General features: G+C 41.8%; 1 protein-coding gene across 3 annotated transcripts in view; it reads left to right on the forward strand.

Moving 5' to 3' along the window:
- Window positions 1-20616, forward strand: part of LOC143961273 (uncharacterized) — an 82728-nt gene extending 62112 nt beyond the window's left edge. Inside the window, exons 7-12 of one of the 3 annotated variants that reach the window (XM_077470520.1) lie at window positions 3696-3749; window positions 3892-4063; window positions 6182-6349; window positions 6475-6542; window positions 8187-8257; window positions 19309-20616. In XM_077470520.1, the coding sequence (XP_077326646.1) occupies window positions 3696-3749; window positions 3892-4063; window positions 6182-6349; window positions 6475-6542; window positions 8187-8257; window positions 19309-19344 (569 nt within the window). In that variant the 3' untranslated portion in view covers window positions 19345-20616. Of the gene's footprint in view, window positions 1-3695; window positions 3750-3891; window positions 4064-6181; window positions 6350-6474; window positions 6569-8186; window positions 8258-19308 lie in introns of all 3 variants that reach the window. The other 2 variants (XM_077470522.1, XM_077470521.1) reach the window with 2 other exon arrangements.
- The last annotated feature ends 1547 nt before the right edge of the window (window positions 20617-22163 follow it).

Below are 22163 nucleotides of genomic sequence, written 5' to 3' on the forward strand. Positions count from 1 at the left end.
AACCCCCCACAGATACTCTTGTTGAGCGCAGGAACGAGCCATGCTATTAAATATTTGAGCAAAATTTTTAATTATGCGACCCTGTTAAACAGGGGCATAAAAATTGGGCCATAGGCGGTGGTGGTGGTGCCCTGACCTGAAAATATTCCTAGAAGCTATCATCATTAAGATTGAGGAGGAATAGGATAGTCACTCAGAATAATAGGATAGTCACTCAGCATATGCAGGCTTCAAGGGATCCCGCATCCATAGAAAAATCAATCGGTTACATCAGCATCAGGTGCTTGGTAGCTGGTTATCCAAGACTGATACATTTTTTGCACTCTGTGATTGATTACAAAGCCTCCAGCAGCACTGAATATGCATTCAGAAAGAACGTTGGATGCAGGACAGGCCAGCAGCTCAATTGTATATTGAGCAAGCTGTGGCCAGTGGTCCATCCTCAAGACCCAGTAACCCAGTGGATGCTCTGTTGGAAAGGTCTCCAAGTCTGATCTTACCCCTATATATTCCTGCACCATGTAATTCAGACACTGGCGATGGTTGCTGGAACCGATCAGGCCTGGGCGCTGAGGACTGAAGAATTGTCGGAAGGCATCAGTCAGCCAGCCACCTTCTCCACCGCTCTTTCTGTGACTGAACAAAGCCTCAGCAACACGTTGTCCAGCACTAGGAAATTGTAACCTCTCAGGCTCTGGAAACGCATTGCACAAACCTTTCTGCAAGATCTCCCAAAGATATTTCATCCTCTGCTACCTCTGCGAAGGCTGGATAAGTTCTGCAACCTTACCCTTGTAACTTGGATCAAGAATGGTTGCCAGCCAGTAATGATCCCACTCCTTGATACCACAAATCCTAGGGTCCTTTCACAGGCTTTGCAGGACCAGGGAGCCCATGCAGTGTAGGTTTGTAGAGGCATTCGATCCTGAGCCCTCTGGGTCACTAAGGATCACATGAGCCTCAACCACTTCCTCCCAGCCACGTGCAGCTCCATGGGTTTCTGGTGACTGAAAACGATCCCTTGAAGACTGCTGCTGATGCTGAGTGTTATCCTCTACCTTCATGCTGACGCAATCCTCCTCCTCCTCCTCCTCTTCTTCATCCTGTGTGTCCGGCGGGCCTGTAGGAATACTAGTATCTGGATAAAGGGGGCCTTGAGAGGTAAGGAAGTCCTCCTCTTTCTCCCGCTGTTCTGCCTCATGTGCCCTGTGTCCATTATTCCACGAAGCATGTGCTCCAACAGAAAGACAAGAGGAACAGTATCACTGATGCATGCACTGTCACTGCTCACCATCCTCGTCGCCTCCTCAAATGGTGACAGGACAGTGCATGCATCCTTGATCAGTAGCCACTGGCGTGGCGAAAAAAAGCCAAGCTCCCCTGACTCTGTCCTGGTGCCATACTCGATCAGGAACTCATTGAAGGCCCTCTGCTGTGTGTGCAGCCGCTACAACATTGCCAACGTTGAGTTCCACCTGGTGGGCATGTCACAAATGGGGCGGTTCTTGGGCAGGTTGCATTCACTTTGAATGTCAGCCATCCGAGCATTGCCATTATATGACTGGTGGAAATGACCACAGACTTTCCTGGCCTGCCTCAGGAGATCCGCTGCACCACTAAATTCAGGACGTGAGCCAAACGGGGAACATGGGTCAAGTGTCCCCGTCGGAGGGTGGAGAGGAGGTTGGTGCCATTGTCACATACAACCATTCCTGGGTGAAGCTAGCATGGCATCAACCACCTCTGAGCCTGCCCCTGCAGAGCTGACAGGATCTCTGCCCCAGTGTGGCTCCTGTCCCCTAAGCAGACCAACTCCAGCACCGCATGGCGTCTTTTTGCCTGTGTGCTTGTGTAGACCCTTGAACACCTACAGAGCACCTCTGGTTCAGAGAAAGAGGCCATAGAGGAAGAAGAGGAGGTGGAGGAGAGAGCTGTGGCAGAATCACCACTTCTAGCATTTTGGAGGTGTGGTGGAGGAACAAGCTCCAACAATACTGAACCATGTCCTCCATCCTTCGAGTTACCCAGTGCACCGTGAAAGAAAGGTAACGTCTCTGTCCATGCCTGCTGGACCATGAGTCCAAAAAAACACACAATAACAGATGATGTAAAGAGTGCAGTCCGTAGTGGGTCTAAATGCACTTTTCACCAGAATCCACAAAAAACATGCTCCACACACCCTGCTGGGGTTTAAACTCACCGGAGTGATAAAATAATCAGGCCTCAAACATCCACGGTATATTTGCCGTAAACACGGATAAGGTCACACTGGGAGGTCTCAATGATGAGGAAATCCAGGCACATAGGAAGAAAAAACTTCACATAGAGCAGTTTCATTTGACTTTTTATTGTGTGATTTTGGTTAAAATTTAACATTATGTAAAATATTCAAAATGATACAAATCTTTCTTCCAAATCCTGGTCTAATAGCTAGGTGTTGGTATACTAGCCTATCAACACCAGAGAGCTGGAGGTGCTGCGGGAACAGTCTCTATCAACTCACCGCTTTGCACTTCCTCCTTCCGGCTTCCCAACTAGGTCCTTGGAATGCAGCATTGGTTACATCTCTTCCGGTCGCTGTGAGATCATGCACTGGCGTGTTTCATCATTACGACTTCATCTGAGATGAAGGAGGAAGTACAAAGTTGATAGAGACCTCTTTGCTCACTTTAGAAACCGCAGCTTGGTATTGCATGATATTATTAAGCTTATCTACCAAAACCCCCAGATCCTTCTCCACCATTGATCCCCCCCCCCTCCCCCCAGTTGTACTTCCCCTAGTATGTGTGATGTATGCATATTCTTAGCCCCCAAGTGACTAACTTTACATTTATCAACATTAGACCTCATTTGCCAAATAGTGGTCCAATTGCCACATAGTTGCCCATTTGATTTTAGGCTTTATACAAACTACATCTACTTGGTATCCTTGTATTTAGGACAGACCCTAACAGTCTAAGACCTGTAGTCACTTTGGTATATCTTAGCCAATATCAGCAGCTATGTTGGCATTGATCAGCTAAAACACAATACTTGTTAAAATGTAAATAAGAAAGAATACATTGTATTTAGCTGTAGCTGAAGCCATTATAGAGAATATGCTAAAGGAAATTTGAACGTTAAAGTGATTGTAAAGTCTTGTGTTTTTTTTTTTTTATTAAAAATGACAAACATATAATTTACCTCCTTTGATGCAGCGGATCTGCACAGAGCAGCTAACCTCCTCCTCTTCTCGGGTCCCTCTTCGGCTTTCTTGGCCCCTCGCTTCTGCTGGGTGCCCCCACAGCAAGCGGCTTCTATAGGGCACTCGAGCAGAGTCACAGCTCCCTGTGTCCATTCAGACACAGAGCTGCCGCCCGGCCCTACCCCCTTTCTATTCTCATTGGCTGACTGACTTTGATGGAGACCAACGGGAGCCAATGACGCCACGCTGCTGTCTCAGCCAATGATAGGGGATGGCCGAGACATTCCTACAACATCGCTGGAGCTAGAGGGACCTCAGGTAAATATTAGGGGGCCTGAAGGGGCTTTCTACACACAGAAGGATTTTTATCCTAATGCATTACGATTAAAAAACCTTCTGACTTTACAGCCACTTTAAGCAAAAAAATAATAAAATACATTCTTATGTAACTTTTTAGTTAATCTTTTGTAATCCCCAAGTAGCCCTAAAAATGTCTTCCTTTATTTTGCAGACACCTTTTGCTTCAGGTCCCCAATTGTCAACACAACATTAACCGATATATCAGGTACTCTTTTCTCCATTTTATTACATTTATTTTTGCTTTGTTCATAAGTGCAGTGCAGAGACTGCACTGAGAAATTTAACTCTATCTATCACTCATTGTTCTCTATCTTTTTTCAAAAAGTATTTATATCTTAAAATTTCAGATTTGTGCTCTTTTGTGGATATCGACCCAGAATTACGGAAATATTATTATGGTATAAATGGGACCAATGAGCTCTATTGTGTTAACAACTGCAGCGGCCTCACATTGAATAAATATCGGTTAGACTGTCACCATGGACAGTGCTCACTAACAAACAAAGGTCCTCTGTGCTAGTAAGTATCAAACATAACTTATCATTTTATTCATTATTATCTTTAACATATGCAGTATATTAGCCAGAGATGTACCTATCAAAGAGATGCATAAAAAGACTTTGTGTTTGCCTAGAGAAAGATCCCTGAGTAGAGAATTATACTCTGCGATTTTCTTTTTGCAGTTTAGTTTACCTCCTCCTTGTATAGAACAACAGAGTTTTCTAAAAAAAGGTATCCGCAAGTCTCACAAATTCCCAAAAATTATATTACCCACTTGAAGACCAGGCCTTTTCTGGCACTTTTTGTTCACAATTAAAAATCTGTATTTTTTGCTAGAAAACTTCTTAGAGCCCAAAAACATTATATCTCTATATCTCATAAAACGATTGTTGCAAATTTTTAATGAATTGTAATGCAAAAAAACACAATATATAACTTACATTTTTGATGCAATATTAAAAAAAATGATGTTATACCGAACATGTCGCGCTTTAAATTTGTGCAAGCTCGTGAAATGGCGACAAACTACTATGCTTAAAAATCTCCATAGGCGACACTTTCAATTTTTTCACAGATTACCTGTTTAGAGTTACAGAGTAGGTCTAGCGGGAGAATTATTGCTCTTGCTATAACATTTGCGGTGATACATCAAATGTGTGGTGAAAACACTGTTTATTTATTTTTTTACATTGTCCCATTATTATTATTATTTTGTACTTTTATACATATTACAAGGAATGTAAACATCCCTTGTATTAGACATAAGTGATGACAGGTCCTCTTTATGGAGAGATCTGCAGGCTGTAAGACCCCAACTCTCTCCGCCCTACACCAGAAGTGACTTCATGACGTCGCTTCGGTCCTCCAAAATCATATAGGACCTCTATGGCCAGCTGTGTGAACCATCGGACCAGTAAAAATGGTAAGCCTGGGAAACCCCAGTGAGCGGTGGGATGGGTGAATGACCCCTCCCGCTGCTTCTAACAGCAACCTAATTATCCACTTTGACAACTTTCATGAGAGACAATTACTGGCTGAAAAAATAAATAAAAATACCGGGGTTATGGTTGATAACTTTAGCTATAACCTTGGTAAACCACTTGCAAGCCACAATGTATATTTACAGATTGCGGTCGGTAAGTGGTTGCCCAATGTTTGATATTTGTTGAAGTCATGCAATCCGTTCCTTTATGGTTCTGTTCCAACTAAACTTTCAGAACATTTGGTTTATAGCACAGATACAGCATAATATTGTGCTGCTAACTTCCAAAGTGGCAACTGGAAATAAATTGGACCCCCTTACCCATCCAGAGGGGATCTACCCTGTGTTCAGTCCCAGAAGCACACCAACAAATTCATTTACCTTTTATTGCAGATTTTGAACAAAATGTAGGGAAGAGGGTTTAGGGTGCAGGATACTCTATGTAAAGAATCCATGTAAATACTTTCTGCTCCAAGAAGGCACTGTCATCTACTATTCAAATAAGTAAAGTCAGTACTCTGTCTACAGCAGCCTTTTTCAACCAGGGTGCCCAGGCACCCCGCAGTGCCATGGAAAAATGCCTACAAATTGCCCCAAAATTGTATACAAGCTGGCGTGTGGATGAAACCTGTCTTTTAGTTACACAAAGCCACAGGTTTTCATTGTTCACCATTACAACCCTCTAGCTGCCAACCTCCTAACGACCAATGGCATCATCAATTGATAAGGAGGATGTCAGTTGCCCGTATATCATCCTTGTTTGATCCTCCCTTGCCCCTCTCCATCAGCTTTGAGGTCTCATTAGCTAAGTGATGGAGAAAAACTGAGGGAGATGAGAAACATTGGAATATTAGTCAGTACCAGTTTACAAAAGTGTATTTGCTTTGGAAGAATAAATCACCTTTAATGTTGGGTGTCCTATGTGTATTAATGTTGCTGCATTATGTAAAACTATCTAAGTAGTTTTTACATTTTAGAATGCGGTGCCTCAAGACTGTCCATAATTTTGGAGGGTGCCTCAAGATTTTCCATAATTTTCCATTTTGTTTCGTGTAATTTTTCCTTGTTCCTCCTTAGCATTCATACAATGCAAACTTAAATGTTTGTACCAAGGCGATCTGTACTCATTCTCCATTCTCAAAACTTCTTCTCAGCTGTCAGATTTCATCCAACTACTGGTACACAGGGGATCAATGCGACACAGCTATCAGTAAAGCTGGGGTCATCGCTGGAGTCACTGTCGGCCTGTTTGTTCTCCTTGTTTTCATTTTAATTCTGGTCTACTTCTCGTATAGACGTCAGTATCGTTCAGACAAAATGAAGTGAGTGATTTATTCATACAAAAGAAAAAAAATCTAAATCAAAACCTATTTAGCAAAAATGTCATAAGACACATTTTTTTTTATCTTACCACTTTTAATTGTATATTTTCTTCTTCTAAAATTAGATTGATACAGCCTGAATTGCGTTCATATAAGGACATTCAAAGAAACCCAAGAGACAAGACCAGAGAAGGTGAGGGATCATAAAAGACACATTTGGTCAGTTCCTAACTCTGATCACAACCGTTCAATGCCGTTCAATGCCCTAGCATCACCCCTTTTATTAAATTCTGCCATGTGTATCACCCTCCTAATTGCCCAAAGTATTATTACCGTGACCCTCTCTAATTGTCCTAGTGATGACTTTCACCACCACCTAAAATAAAGATAAATGCAAAAGTTTGAGTTGTTACAAAAACAGGAAACTGGCTAATAATCGCCCCGTGTGTGTTTCTGACAGCAGCTGGCTGAACGTTTGGCTTCTGTCAAATGGGTATGCTGGAAAAACAGCTGCTGATTGTCATACGATCAGCATTTCCAGCCAATGGTTGCAAGGGCTGACCGGTGTGTCCCGCTGTCAGAACAATATACCTCAGTGGTATATCACTGTACTAGATCGCTGTACTAACATTGCATAGTTAGTACAGCGAGTCAAGTGCCTCCACAACCAAGATCGCTCATCCATGTCTTTATGGACCTTGCTTTGTGCATTGGTGAGCAGTCATGTTGGAGCAGAAAGGAGCTATCCCCAAACTGTTCCCACAAAGTTACAAAGTTGGGAGCATGAAATTGTCCTAAATGTCTTGGTATGCTGACACCTTAAGCGTTCCCTTCACTGGAACTAAGGGGCCAAGCCCAACCCCTTAAAAAAAAAAAACACCATAATCCCCCCTCCACCAAATGATTTGGACCAGTGCACAAAGCAAGGTCCATAAAGACATAGATGAGCAAGTTTGGGGTTGATGAACTTGACCAGAATGCACATAGTCCTGACTTCAACCCGATAGAACACCTTTGGGATGAATTAGGCCTTCCTGTCCAACATCAGTGCTTGACCTCACAAATGCGTTCTGGAAGAATGGTCAAACATTTCCATAGACACAATCCTAAACCTTGTGGACAGCCTTCCCAGAAGAGTTGAAGCTGTTATAGCTGCAAAGGGTGGGCCAACTCAATATTGATCCCTCCAGACTTATGCCGCGTACACACGATCAGATTTCTCATCAAAAAAAGATATGACAGCTTTTCCGACGGGATTCCGCTCAAGTTTGCCTTGCATACACACGGTCATGCAAAAGTTTGTTGAAATTACGACCGTCTAGAACACGGTGACGTACAACAATGCGATGAGCCAAGAAAATGAAGTTCAATGCTTCCAAGCATGTGTTAAATTGTTTCTGAGCATGCGTAGACATTTTGCACATCGGAATTGCCACAGACGATCGCATTTTTGGATAGGAACTTTTCCCTACCGAAAAAATGAGAGCACGCTCCCAATCTTTTGCTGGCTGGAATTCGGCCAGCAAAAGACCGATGGAGCGTACACAGTCACATTTTCCAACAAAAAACACTCATCGGTCTTTTGCGGGCTGAAATTCCGATCGTGTGTACGCGGCATAAGACTGGGGTGCCATTAAAGTTCATGTGCGTGTAAAGGCAGGTGTCCCAATACTTTTGGCAATATAGTGTATTACTTTATTGCAATTGGGTTGGAATTGGATTTTTTTTTAAAAGATAGTATTATTGATACATAATTTAATATATTTACAGGAATATTTACTAGTAATCATGTTAGTCTTTATATATATATATATATATGTACTGTATGTCTGTTTAGGATTTGTGAGCTCTGAACCAAACAATGGTGGGTTTCGACCATCCATGGAAAGGGTAAATACTGGAATGCAGGTATGTGAGGGGACACATGATAAAATCTTGTCTTTTCATAAGAAAAATAATATGGTTACAGATGTATTATAGCAGAGCTACTATCCTAAAGTTTATGATCAGCTTTCATGTGTATATAGTACACACAAGTAGTAGGTAGGTAGTTGACATATGATGTGAGAAGAAAGTCCCAGAAACCTTAGATGGAAATCTTGCAATGTTGTATCATAAAATACACCACACCGCAATCTGTGCACCACACTCCCCTTTGGGGTTTACACTCACCAGAGGCTTGTATGTATCAGGCATGGATTGATAAACCACAGCTTTCCTCAGCGACATGGGCGGTATAGTTACATAGTTACATAGTCAGGTTGAAAAAAGACATAAGTCCCTCCAGTTCAACCAAAAAATAATAATATCATCATACAATCCCATATACCAATTCTATACCCACAGTAGATCCAGAGGAAGGCAAAAAACCCCAGCAGAGCATGATCCAATTTGCTAAAGCAGGGGAAAAAATTCCTTCCTGATCCCCCGAGAGGCAATCGGATTTTCCCGGGATCAACTTTACCTATAAATTTTAGTACCCCGTTATATTATGTACACTTAGGAAATAATCCAGGCCTTTCTTAAAGCAATCTACTGAGCTGGCAAGAACCACCTCTGCAGGGAGTCTATTCCACATTTTCACAGCTCTTAGGCCCCTTTTACACTGGGGCGGTAAAGCGAGGATATTTTTAGCGGTGGTATTCGGCCGCTAGAGGGGCAGTTTTAACCCCCGTTAGTGGCCGAAAAAGGGTTAAAACTGCCCATAAAGCGCCACTGCAGCAGCACTTTGCTGGCGGTATAGCCAGGCTGCCCCATTGATTTCAATGGGTAGAAAAGGTTTGGGATCGGTGAATACACCGCTCCTTCACCACTCCAAAGATGCGGCTAGCAGGACCTTTTTCACTGTCCTGCTACCACACCACTCCAGTGTGAAAGCCCTCCGGCTTTCACACTGGAGTGAAAGGGGCCGATTTTTTTCAGGCGCTAAAATGCCCCAGTGTGAAAGGGGCCTTACTGTGAAGAAACCTTTCTGTATTTGGAGATAAAATCTCTTTTCCTCTAGATGTAAAGGGTGTCCCCTTGTCCTCTTTGTTGACTGTAAAGTGAATAACTCAACACCAAGTTCACTATATGGACCCCTTATATATTTGTACATGTTGATCATATACCCCCTTAATCTCCTCTTATCAAGAGTGAATAAATTCAGTTCCTCTAATCTTTCCTCATAGCTGAGCTCCCCCATGCCTCTTATCTGGTTGCCCTTCTCTGCACTTTCTCCAGTTCCCCAATATCCTTTTTGAGAACTGGTGCCCAAAACTGAACTGCATATTCCAGATGAGGTCTTACTAATGATTTTTACAGGGGCAAAATGATATCTCTCTCTCTGGAGTCCATACCTCTCTTAATACAAGAAAGGACTTTGCTTGCTTTGGAAACCGCAGCTTGGCATTTCATGCTATTATTGAGCTTATGATCTACCAAAACCCCCAGATCCTTTGCCACTATGGATCCCCCAGTTGTACTCCCCCTAGAATGTATGATGCATGCATATTCTTAGCCCCCAAGTGCATAACTTTACATTTCTCAACATTAAACCTCATCTGCCACATAGTCGCTCAATTAGACAGAGCATTGAGGTCGGCTTGTAAATTGGAGACATCCTGTAAGGACGTTATTCCACTGCATAGCCTGGTGTCATCTGCAAAGACAGAAATGTTACTTTGATAACCAGACCCAATGTCATTTATAAAGATATTAAAAAGTAAGGGTCCCAGCACTGAACCTTGGGGTACACCACTGATAACCTTAGACCATTCAGAGTAAGAATCATTAACCACTACTCTCTGAATTCTGTCTTTTAGCCAGTTTTCGATCCATTTACAAACTGATATTTCCAAACCTGTAGACTTTACCTTACACATGAGCCATGTGTGGGGAACTGTATCGAACGCTTTGCAAAATCCAAGTATATCACGTCCACCACCACCCCTCTGTCCAAGGCTTTACTTACCTCCTCATAAAAAAAAGGTTTGTCTGACAATTTCTGTCTTTCATAAATCCATGCTGTCTGTTGCTTAAAATATTTTTTTCCTGCAAGAACTCATCTATGTGGTCTTTTATTAATCTCTCCAGTATCTTCCCAACTATAGAAGTTAAACTAACAGGTCTATAGTTATTTGGTAAAGACTTTGTTCCCTTTTTAAATATAGGCACCATTGGCACATTGGTATCGCAGCATACCCATCGGTTCGCAGAGTAGAAAAAAAGGCTCCAATAGTGTAATTCCGTTTTCTCAATTATCTGCCATGCTGCTTCCTTATCAGTCAAACTTGTCAGACAAGTTTGTCTGATAAGGAAAGAGCATGGCATGTGTACTATATACACATGAAAGCTGTTCATAATCTTTATGATAGCATTAGTAGCACTGCTATAATAATTATAGGCACCTGATTTGGATCTGTGCAACTGTTATTATTATTCTTTTTACTGACATTTATGCGTTTGCATTTTAACCGGCAGCTGTTTTTTATTATTATTACACAGTGATGACATTTATGGTTATAAGTGTGGAAGTTCTATTTATCATATGAAACCTGACATATCTTTAGCGCCGAGATAGTGGAAAGCGGCCTTATATTCACTGTATTTTTAGATACAGATGAATTTATATTTGAAAAAAAAGGAAGGCACAGCTAGGTTATGCAAAAAGAAAAAGGAAAATCAAAGTATTTTCTGACTTTCACCCTTGCATCTAAGAACTACATGAACAGATACATGCAACAACAGGTCAATTTCTGCAGATTACTGGAAAGAAGCTTAAGTGTAAGTTTCCCTTTCAGGATGATGTTCATAAAATCCCACTATGCAATTCCATATCCAGTAAATAGTACATACCATAGCTCCACCGTTTAAATGTTAAAGGTCCTCCCATGACAGATGCTGCTATTGGGAGTGGTGTGCAGTGCACAAAGCTATGGAAGGAGACCTGTGGAACTTGAACAGCCTAGAGTGGACACTACTAACCTAAGTTGGAAGCAGGAGGGCACATTGTGCAAACCAGGAGTCTCAAACTGGCGGCCCTCCAGCTGTTGCAAAAAAAGTTCCATCATGCCTCTGCTCGTGGGAGTCATGCCAGCCTTGCAATGCCTCATGGGACTTGTAGTTTCGCAACCGCTGGAGGGCCACCAGTTTGAGACCCCTGGTGCAAACGCTCAGATTGGATGGGCCAGAGATGCCACTAGGGGGAGCATTATTGTGAAATTTAGCCCATCCTGCAAACATCAGCATGGAGAGAAATGAGGGGTCAACATTTTTTTTCTGGATAGGACTACCAACATGGGAGGCCCTTCACCATTTCAAACAAGAGGAGCTATGGTGTGTACTAATCATTGGATGCAAAAGCAGAGCTCTGGTGTGCAGGATTCTATATTTTTTTATTTATCACCTTGTGCAGCTTTCTGTCCTTTATTTTAATGATCACTGAGGTTTCCTACCTTTAAACTGGAAAGAAAAAAATGCATCTTGGTCACACTGCATAAAATAACTCATTAGTCTGAGCTGCCTTAAACAGCACAGTAAGGAACACAGCAAGTCAGCATGTGCCTAATTAGGGATGAGCCGAACACCTCCCCGGTTCGGTTCGCAGCAGAGCATGCGAACTGTAAAAAATTTGGGCAAACTCCTTTAAAGTCTATGGGACACGAACGTGAAAAATCAAAAGACTTATATACAAGTTATTGCCATAAAAAGTGTTTGGGGACCAGGGTCCTGCCCCAGAGGACATGTATCAATGCAAAGAAAAGGCAATTTTTTTGGGAGCAGTGATTTTAATAATGCTTAAAGTGAAACAACAAAAATGAAATATTCCTTTAAATATAATGCCTGGAGGGTGTCCTTCGTATGCCTGTAAAGTAGTGCATCTGTCCCATGTTTATAACAGTGCTACAGCAAAATGTAGCCTCTGCAACATTTCCAGAATACGCCCCTTTTTAACTAATGACACCACCAAGCTTCTTTTTTTTTCTTTCCATAAAATGTTTATTTATTTTCAAAGAAAAAAGTATAACAAGCTGGACTTGATGTACTAAATAGGTAAAGTACAAATCGGTATCACAGACAGTTACAATGGGAATAATAATACAGGTGAACAGTCAAGCAGAGCTTAGTTTCAAAGTTAGGATCGGAGGTGAATCCTTCCCAGCATCTCTTGTTCAAACTTAACACAGTGCTATTTCCCCTACGTCTCTACACCTTTTCGTTTCCTCCCCAAGATTGCAATTACAGTAAGTGTTAAGGGGTGTCTGTTCAGGGGTAAGTCTCTCGTCTCGGGGATGTTCAGTCTCCCATGGTAATCGGTCTGCTCCCCCGAGGTTTAATGGAGGGAAGTGGTGAGTGGGCGGTAATACTTCAGCCAGAAGGGAGGCGTAGGGGGCCAGAGAGGGGTTCACCTAGTCAGTAGGAAGCCGTCAACCGTTCGCGGGGATGGGTGTCTGCGTCAAAGGTCTGACCCCCATACGGGGGGATAGTAAGGGCGAAAGAAAGAGGGAAGGGGTATGAAAGGGAGAACAGCGAAAGAAGGGATGGGGGGTAGGTAGTGGATACATAGGTTCGGAAGGGGATCTTCTCTCCGGACTCCCCCATTTGTCCATGTGCAGAATGAGGGGAGGGAACGACAAAGCAGTCTGGCCCAAATAACCTGGGACCGAGCGATCGGTGTGAGTCAAGGCGGGGTGATTCCCTAGATCAGACGGGCGATTACCCATCAAGTGAAGGACTAGTCGGATTGACCCCGGAGTTTAAGGGGTTAAAGCTTTGAAAACGTATCCATTTATCCCAGATCTGTGCGAATTTATGTGGGGAGTCTTTAGCAATGTAAATGAGTTCCTCCATCTCAGCTATCCTTGCTACCCTTTTTAACCAGTCATTGGTGGAGGGGACAGTGGGAGACCCCCAATGGATTGGGATGCAAAGTTTGGCGGCATTGAGTAGATGCAAGCCTAGTGAGTGCATATACGTGCGGTTTGGGATTGAAGTGTAGTGGAGGAGCATGCGAGCTGCTGTAAAATCAATAGGGCTGTCAGTAATGGAGCTGGCTATGCTGTTCACCTGGGTCCAGAAGTTCTGGATATTGGGACACGACCACCATATGTGTAGTAGGGATCCATCATTACCTAAGCACCTCCAGCACTTGTTAGGGATCTCTGGGTTAAACTTATTGATTAGAGCAGGTGTGCGATACCATCTGGAAATAAGTTTGAAATTGTTCTCTTGGGTATTCACGTTCAGGGAACCTTTATGCGTGATGATAAAGATTTTTTCCCACTCTTCTTCCGAGATCTCCATTTGCAGATCCCTTTCCCAAGCTAAGCATGCTTTCCAATTTTTTGGTGATTTGGACTGGGAGAAGAGTGAGTGGGCCATCGAGATTAGATGGCACTGGGGTGAGGCTTGTGAACAGAGAGTCTCAAAAGGTGTCAGCTGCCTAGAGAGTTCAGCTTCTCTATGTACCCTTTTGAGAAAATGGCGTATTTGAAAGTAAGACCATTTGGGCACGGGGGGTTGTCTCTATCTGTCGGGAGCGCAAAATAATCCAGGATTTCCCCATTTTTGTAAAACTGATGCGCAAGCAGTTCTTTATGTGGCCAATTATCTTTAAGAAAGGTTAAGGACATGCCAGGGGGAAACGCAGGGTTAAGCCGAATAGGCATGAGGGGCCCCGGGTTGGATGAAACATTGAATTTCTTGCAAGCTTCTTTAAAGTTAGTTAGGGTAGCATGCACAAGGGGATGTTCTTTTAGGGCCTTAGGTACAGAGGAAGTAGGGATCCAGGGCGTGTGCTTGATGGGTAGGTTCGAGAAAGCGTTTTCTATATTGACCCAATCCTTATCCGACCCATGGGCTGACCAGTCAATGATTCTGACCATTTGGCAGGCTAGGGAATATAATTTGAGATCCGTAAGACCTATACCTCCTGCGGTTTTAGAGCTCGTAAGTTGACTATAGCTGATTCTTGGGCGTTTATGTTTCCATAAAAATTGTGTGGACGCACGTTTGAGGTGTATGAAAAAAGAGGCGGGGAGTTAAATGGGAATCGTCTGTAGAAGATACAGGACTCTAGGGAGCACATTCATCTTAAGAATAGCTGCCCTGCCAAACAAAGAGAAGTGGGGTTTGTCCCATCTACGTAGATCTTCAGTAATGGAGCGCGACAGTGGGAGGAAGTTTGTGGATTATAAGTTGGACAAATGCTTGGGGAGTTGGATTCCTAAGTATGTGATAGCTTCTTGTTTCCAGGAGAAGGGGAACGTGGTTTGGCATTGGGATACTAGTTCGGTAGGCAGAGTGATGTTTAGAGCGTTGGACTTTGAAAAATTGATTTTCAAGTTGGAGAGTCTGCCAAAGGTTTCAAAGTCCTTGAGCAGATTCGGGATAGACGTTAGCGGCTCGCTGAGAAACAGAAGGATGTCATCCGTGAATGCCGCTAACTTATGAGTGTGTCCTGCTACCTGAATTCCCCTAATGTCTTCATTAGATTGTAAGCGTCGAAGGAGAGGTTCAAGCGTCAAGATAAATAGAATAGGGGACAGAGGGCATCCCTGTCTTGTTCCATTTCGGATGGTGAAGGCATTTGACAGGTGGCCATTGACCCTTATGCTTGCAGTGGGGGTTGTGTAAAGGGACAGGATCAGAGTCACCAGTCTGCTGGGTAGTCCTAAGTGTTGGAGTACCGCTTCTAGGTAGTCCCAGGCCAACCTTTCAAATGCCTTCTCCGCATCCAGAGACAGGAAAAATCCCTTTTCATTGTGAGACGTAAGCCAATGGTGTAGGTTAATGGCCTTGGTAGTGTTGTCCCTGGCGTCCCTGCCAGGGACGAAGCCCACCTGGTATTTGCCAATAAGAGAGGGGAGGAGCAGAAGTAGGCGGTTAGCTAGTATTTTGGCAAAGAGCTTGATGTCCGAATTGAGTAGGGAGATGGGTCTTTAACTGGTGACCGAAGATGCGTCCTTCCCTGGTTTGGGGATGACCGTGATGTGGGCTTCTAAAAGCCGATGGAATGGAGTGTCTGAGTTGCTAAGGAAGTTAAAGGCCCGCAGAAAGGGTGTTGAAAGGATCTCTGTAAAAGCCTTGTAATAGGGGGCGGACAGACCACCCGGCCCCGGGCTTTTGCCTGGTTTTAATTGCTTGATGGCCTGCCTCAGCTCCAATTCAGAGATGGGTTTATATAACTCAGAGGCCAGTTCGCTAGAAATTTTCCCGGGGCTATATTTCTTTAAGAAGTACGTAAGGAGCATTTCCCTGTGTCGTTGGGTCGAGGATGTAGTTGTTGGGCTGTGTAGGTTATAAAGGCTCTTGTAGTATGTTTCGAATTGGGTTGCTATATCCTCCGATGATGTGTGCGCCGTGCCCCCTGGATCCTTTATGGTGTGAACAGTAGTGGAAGTACGCTTGGTGCGGATGGCCTGGGCTAGGAGTCTACCATTTTTATTACCTTGTTCATAGAACAATTTCTGGTTGAGAATAAATTTACGGTGAGTTTTACGGTTTAACGTCTCCTGTAAGAGCTTTCTCGTGTCAGTCAGGTCTTGAAGTGTGGCAAGCTTCTAATTCACTCCCTGGTCATCTCTCGCCTTGACTACTGCAACTCCCTCCTCACTGAATTACCTTTACATAGACGATCCCCCCTTCAGTCCATAATGAATGCCGCTGCCAGACTCATCCACCTTACCAGCCATTCAGTGTCCTCCACCCCTTTCTGCCAATCCCTCCACTGGCTTCCACTCACCCAATGAATAAAATTCAAAGTACTAACAATAATTTACAAAGCCATCCATAACTCTGCCCCTAGTTACATCACTAACCTAGTCCCAAAATACCAACCAAGCCGCTCTCTTTGGTCATCCTAAGACGTCCTGCTCTCTAGCTCCCTTGTCACCTCCTCCCATGCTCACCTCCAGGATTTCTCCAGAGCTTCTCCCATCCTTTGGAACTCCCTACCCCAATCTGTCCAACTATCTCCTAATCTAGCCATCTTTAGACGATCCCTGAAAACCCTTCTCTTCAAAGAAGCCTATCCTGCTTCTAACTAACACTGTTTTACTTCCTCCATCAGCTCATCCCCCCACAGCTATTACCCTTTGTATCAATTGCCCCTTCCTTTTTGGATTGTAAGCTCTAACGAGCAGGGATCTCTGATTCCTCTTGTACCAAATTGTAATGTAACTGTAATGTCTGCCCTTGTGTTGTAAAGCGCTGAGCAAACTATTGGCGCTATATAAAACCTTTATAATAATAATAATAATAATAATAATAATAAAATTACATTTCTAAAGGAAAAAATGTAATTTAAAAATTTTGTGGCTGTAATGTATTGTCGGATCCCAGCAATATAGATAAAAATACCAAAAAAATAGAGTGGATGTGGAGTGGATGTCCCCCTTAAAATCCATACCAGGCCCTTCAGGTCTGGTATGGATATTAAGGGGAATCCGGCACCCAAATTTGAAAAAAAAAAATCTGAGGTTTACAACCACTATAGGGAATCTGTGGATCTACAGACAGGATGTGTGACTTGTGCAATTCCACTTAAGGAAAGATTACAGCCCCAAAACAAGAAATGGGGATTAAAGAGCAGCACATTTCTGTACCAAGTGACAGAGGCAGAAACAAATGGGGCAGAATAATATGAGTCTGAGGTCCTGCTTTAAATTGAACCTGTGGCCAATAAAAGCCTTGTCTATGTTTATTGTGATATTCCACAGAACTGCAATATTGCACAAGCTCCATCTGTAGCTTATTTGTAGACTCCTTTCCTTTTCCTTGTGGACACACCAACAAAAGAAGAAAAAGACCTTCAAACCATCTTATATATCCAAAGTCCTTATTAGATAAAGAAGATATAACTTTCTAGAAGATGGGTAAACACAAAATCAAAGCATAATCGTCAAACCTCGCAAGGAAAGATGCCATGTGCCTTTTGAGAGTTTGGACTCTATCCTTTGTTAAAAAATCAGCCATATGCCCGTACCACAAGGAAATATTGCAATTAAGCCAAAGCGAGGTCTGACGAATATGCTTTGTTTGTTGTGTTACAAGAAGTATGATCTTTTATGATAGAGCTCTATACTAATAGGATCCTGAGAATGATAGAAAAAGTCTAATGTAACAAAATGGAATGGAGGATTCCAGATGTGAGTTTTTTTTTATTGAAATGGGTATACCTGTATGTGTTTTAAATTTTTGTAGAACAATTGTTTTATTTATTTTTTCTGTAAGCTGGCTGCTTATAATTGTCTGTATTGTATATTGATTATACCTGTTTCTGTGGTAGTCCAGTATCAATAGTGACAATTTTTTTTAGTGTAGTTTGCTTAAAAGTGGACCTAGTGTCAGAGGAGTGAGGGGGAGATATGCCTGTTGCAGGACTAAATATTTTTTCAGTGCAAGTGTAGCCATGCCCCCGCAGGGGTTGCGGTATGTAGTGGTTTACCCATCACCCTGCCCAGCCAGACATCCATCCCAGTCACTCAGAGACAGAAACCAGTCCATTGGTTTGTTTAGTTTATTTGAAGGAGATTAACAGTCTACAGCACTTCTCTTGCTGTAGACTGTTCCTCCACCAGCACTTCCCTTGCTGCAGACTGTTACTCTTCCAGACTAGCTAGCACCGCATGGGTAGGCCTGACACTGCTTCAGCCAGACCTCGGTGAACTGCCTTTTGCAGCCAGGGGCCTTGGGCCCCTGTGGTGAAAAATAGACCAGGTGCTAGCTGTCCTCTATTCAGCTACCACTCTCTTCAGGCCCTGCCAACCAGCCTGGCTGCAAAGACCTCTTTCCACTGCCCTTCTCCACAGTCCTCTCTCCTCTGGTTCTGCACCCATCTCTCAAACTGTGCCTCCCCAGTCCTCCCAACTGCCCAACTGGCTGGCTGAGACCTGGCTGCGGCCAGTAGTCCTCCATGCAAACGCTTAGAAGTGTCCTCTCCCTGCTCTCTCATGTGCCTCTCCTTCCAGGATCTCGTCCCTCCTTCTGGATGCACCCGAGTCCAGCCCAGGGTCACCCCCCCCAGACTAAGGAGCTCCCCGTGGGCCCCGACAGCCTCCACACCTCTCTCACTCCATCTCTTCCACCCGACCACTCCTTCCCAGCTGGGCTGAAACAAATGATATTTAAGGAGGCCTGCCCTCTGCCAATCCAAGTTGGGGATTGGTCAAGGCTCTTTACGAAACCACAGGCAACTCCACCTCTCTTCCCCTCCTCTCCTTCTAGAAAATGCCAAAAGGAAGAGGGAGGTAACTGAGAAGTGCCTGTGAGTCATCAGCAGCTTTCCGGAGGCACTCACAGTCCAGCCCAAAATTAAAACAAACAGGCCTAGCAGCCAGCTAGGCCTGCCTGAATTTACTCGCACTGCCAGAAAAAAAAACTCACTAACTAGAGGGTGCTACACAAGCAAGAAAATTATTTTTAAACACGCCCTGCTCCTGGACGGTATCCAGCTCACCTATGTGCAACATTACTTTCTCTCATGTGAGTTAATATTGCTTTTTTTTTTTTTTAAATTAAAGTGTATACTATTAATTCAGAGGCGCCCCTCTCCTTGTTTTTCTCAGAGTAGAAGGCTGAAAGGATGCTGAGTCACTGCTGGGAGAGGGAGCAAGGGAGTTGAGCTGCTGAGTCACTGCTGGGAGAGGGAGCAGAGGAGTTGAGCTGCTGAGTCATTGATGGGAGTGGGAAGTTTATATTATTAAGAAGATGAAGAAAGGAGAAGGTGTTTTATAGTGAAATCAGGTAGAACTGGGCAGGAAGGACAATACTGCTTGGGATTTCAGTGCAGCAGAAGCAGAGAAGCCAGCTCACTACAGGAGGTTAGTAGCTTACTGGGCTTCTGGGAGATGATTCATTATTTTTTTAAAGAGATAAAATGTAGGAAAATGTCCAGATCCTTTTTGTTATTATTATTTATTATTGACATTGCAACAAAAAATATTAATATTACTAAAACATCTATTTTGTATACACAGGTTACCACTCCTAGACCCCAACTAATTAATGGATAGCCTCAGCAGCAGCTCACTAACCCGAAAAATGCCACCACCCAGGACATGGAGCTCTAAACTCTGTCCTATGAAGAATGGAAACAACCGATGACAAACACGCTGATGAAAATGTATTGACATTCCCAGGAAAGTGAATAAGAAAACATTTAAGCAGTGATAACTGACATAAATATATGTTTTGCACTCTAAAATAATGACATAATCCTACTAAAAACGTTATTTCTGATAATTTTAGAGTTTTATTGGCCATCCTTGTGTATACTAAAAGATAACCTTTTCGGAGAACATAAAAATGTGTATCTTTTATTTTTTGTTTTTTGTAATGTTGTATTGTGGGAAAGCAACTTTGCTTGAAAAATATGAAACAACACAAAATCTACTCAAACATTTTTCAAAAATATTACAGTATTTATTATTTATGCTATTATGTTAGATTTAAAATGTATTATTTAAAATGAAGTGTCATTAGAGCATTATATTTTTCTATTAAAACTAATATAAATTGTTGCCGTGTAAATAAAATGACTAAGTGGGTCCTCGGAAGGCATTGGGTCGCAAAGAACTACAGTTTAGACATTGTTCTACCAATTAAGAAAGATCGTTAGAATTTCAAAATATACACTACATGTATATCTAATAAAAAAATAAAGTACTGCAAAAAGATCACAAAATGTTAATATGTGTACATGTAGCTATCCTAAACCATAAAAATAACATAGAAGCAAGAAATAAAAATAAAAAAATGACAAAGATTTTTACAAAAGTTTATTGAAACGAGATAAATAACAGAATTAACGCTTGAATGACAACATAAAAATGTGGTTAAAAATGTAAGAATGTAGTCACCCCTTCTAAACTATATTGAATGAACATCTGCATAATCAACTAAACACAACAATATGTAATGTAACACAATAAATCAGACTATAAAACAAATGTGGTCATAGAATATCACTGCGAATATCGCAAATTCAGAGTGTACTCTATAATGAGAAGACGCTACACATATTTAGTACATATATTTAGTTACATTTAAAAATTTTTTTTTTTTTTAGATAACAGATAAAAAAACTAAAGACAATTAAACATGGCAGACAAAATGTAATCAACTCTGTTTATATTGTACAATCCAAACTAATGCACAGAATATTGGAATTAAGGATGAAAGGAAAGTGTTTTTCTGGTATTAGGCAACTTGGTGCTTCCAAAATTCTGACATTATTTGTAATCTTTGAATTATTTGGAATCATATATTAAAACATATGAAAAACATTACATGTATTTTATTTGATAAGATCCAGGGGGATCCGAATAATATTAAATGCATTAAAAACTGATTTGTAATAAAAAAAGTAATAATCTGTAATGCTAGTACAAGCAGATATGCAATTAAAATAATCATTTTAATACAGTGCCTTAAAAAGTATTCATACCCCTTGAAATTTTCCTAATTTTGCCATGTTACAGCCAAAAAGGTAAACGTATTTTTATTGGGATTTTATGTGAAAGACCAACACAATGTTGCACATAATTGTGAAGTGGAAGGAAAATGTTATTATTTTTTTTTTTTTTTACAAATAAATATGTGAAAAGTGTGGCGTGCATTTGTATTCAGCCCCCTTTACTCTGATACCCCTAATTAAAATTTAGTGGAACCAATTGCCTTCAGAAGTCACCTAATTTGTAAATAGAGTCCACCTGTGTGTAATTAAATTTTAGGATAAAGTCAGCTTTTCTGTGAAGCCCTCATAGATTTGTTAGAGAACCTTAGTAAACAAACAGCATCATGATGGCCAAAGAACACAACAGACAGATCAAGGATTAAGTTGTGGAGAAGTTTAAAGCAGGGTTGGGTTTAAAAAAAATATCCCAAGCTTTAAACATCTCACAGAGCACTTTTCAATCAATTATCGAAAAATGGAAAGAGTATGGCACAACCTCAAACCTACCAAGACATAGCCGTCCACCTAAACTGAAAGCCCGGGCAAGGAGAACGTTTGTGGAAAAAGAAAAAACAAATTGATTTGGACTTTAAAAGGCACATAGGTAGTTCTAAAAATAATTATATTTATTTAATCAAGTAATAAAAACAATCACATATAAAGAATCAGTAAATTTAGTATTCGTGGACCCTTATAAACAATGATAGAAACAAAATACACAAACAAATTCCAAATAAGATCTAAATCAGTTGTTTTGTTAGAAAGCAGATAAAATCTCCAGATAAAGAGATAGATATTGTGGAGGTGTTGGATCAGAGGTGTGGGTCTGTAAGTAGTTTGATCGTTAGCTCGACATGTTCCACATCAAAAACAACGCTTCTTCAGGAGCAATTGACTCTAATGGGGTATACATAAAAATCGCATAATTACCACAAATATAAAATTACATCACATAAAACATTTTATAAATACAATTTACAAACATATATAGCAGAAGTCCAACCCATAAAGGAGAAAGTGCTTCGGATGAGAAGTGATGGCAAGTGAACCCCTCTACCTAATCGTACCTCAAAAAGGATAGGCATGGGCAAGAAGCAAAGTCACCTAGTCAGGACGAATATCCACACACTTGTATTATGAAAAAGGGGTGCAAAAAACCCCTAAAAATTGTATGTATATACACAATGTGTGTGGGAATCTAACTATATAACAATAAAGGATAGCATCTACAGTGTCACCCTGTAAAAAGCTCATTTAAATCAAAATACTTTTTAAAGGAGAGCATTTATCAGAATAGCAGCCAAGAGGCCCATGGTAACGCTGGAGGAGCTGCAGAGATCCACAGTTCAGGTGGGAGAATATGTCCATAGTACAACT

This window comes from Lithobates pipiens, unplaced genomic scaffold (assembly GCF_037356315.1).
Source record: "Lithobates pipiens isolate NorthernLeopardFrog02 unplaced genomic scaffold, aLitPip1_a1.2 Scaffold_8, whole genome shotgun sequence".
NCBI lineage: Eukaryota > Metazoa > Chordata > Amphibia > Anura > Ranidae > Lithobates > Lithobates pipiens.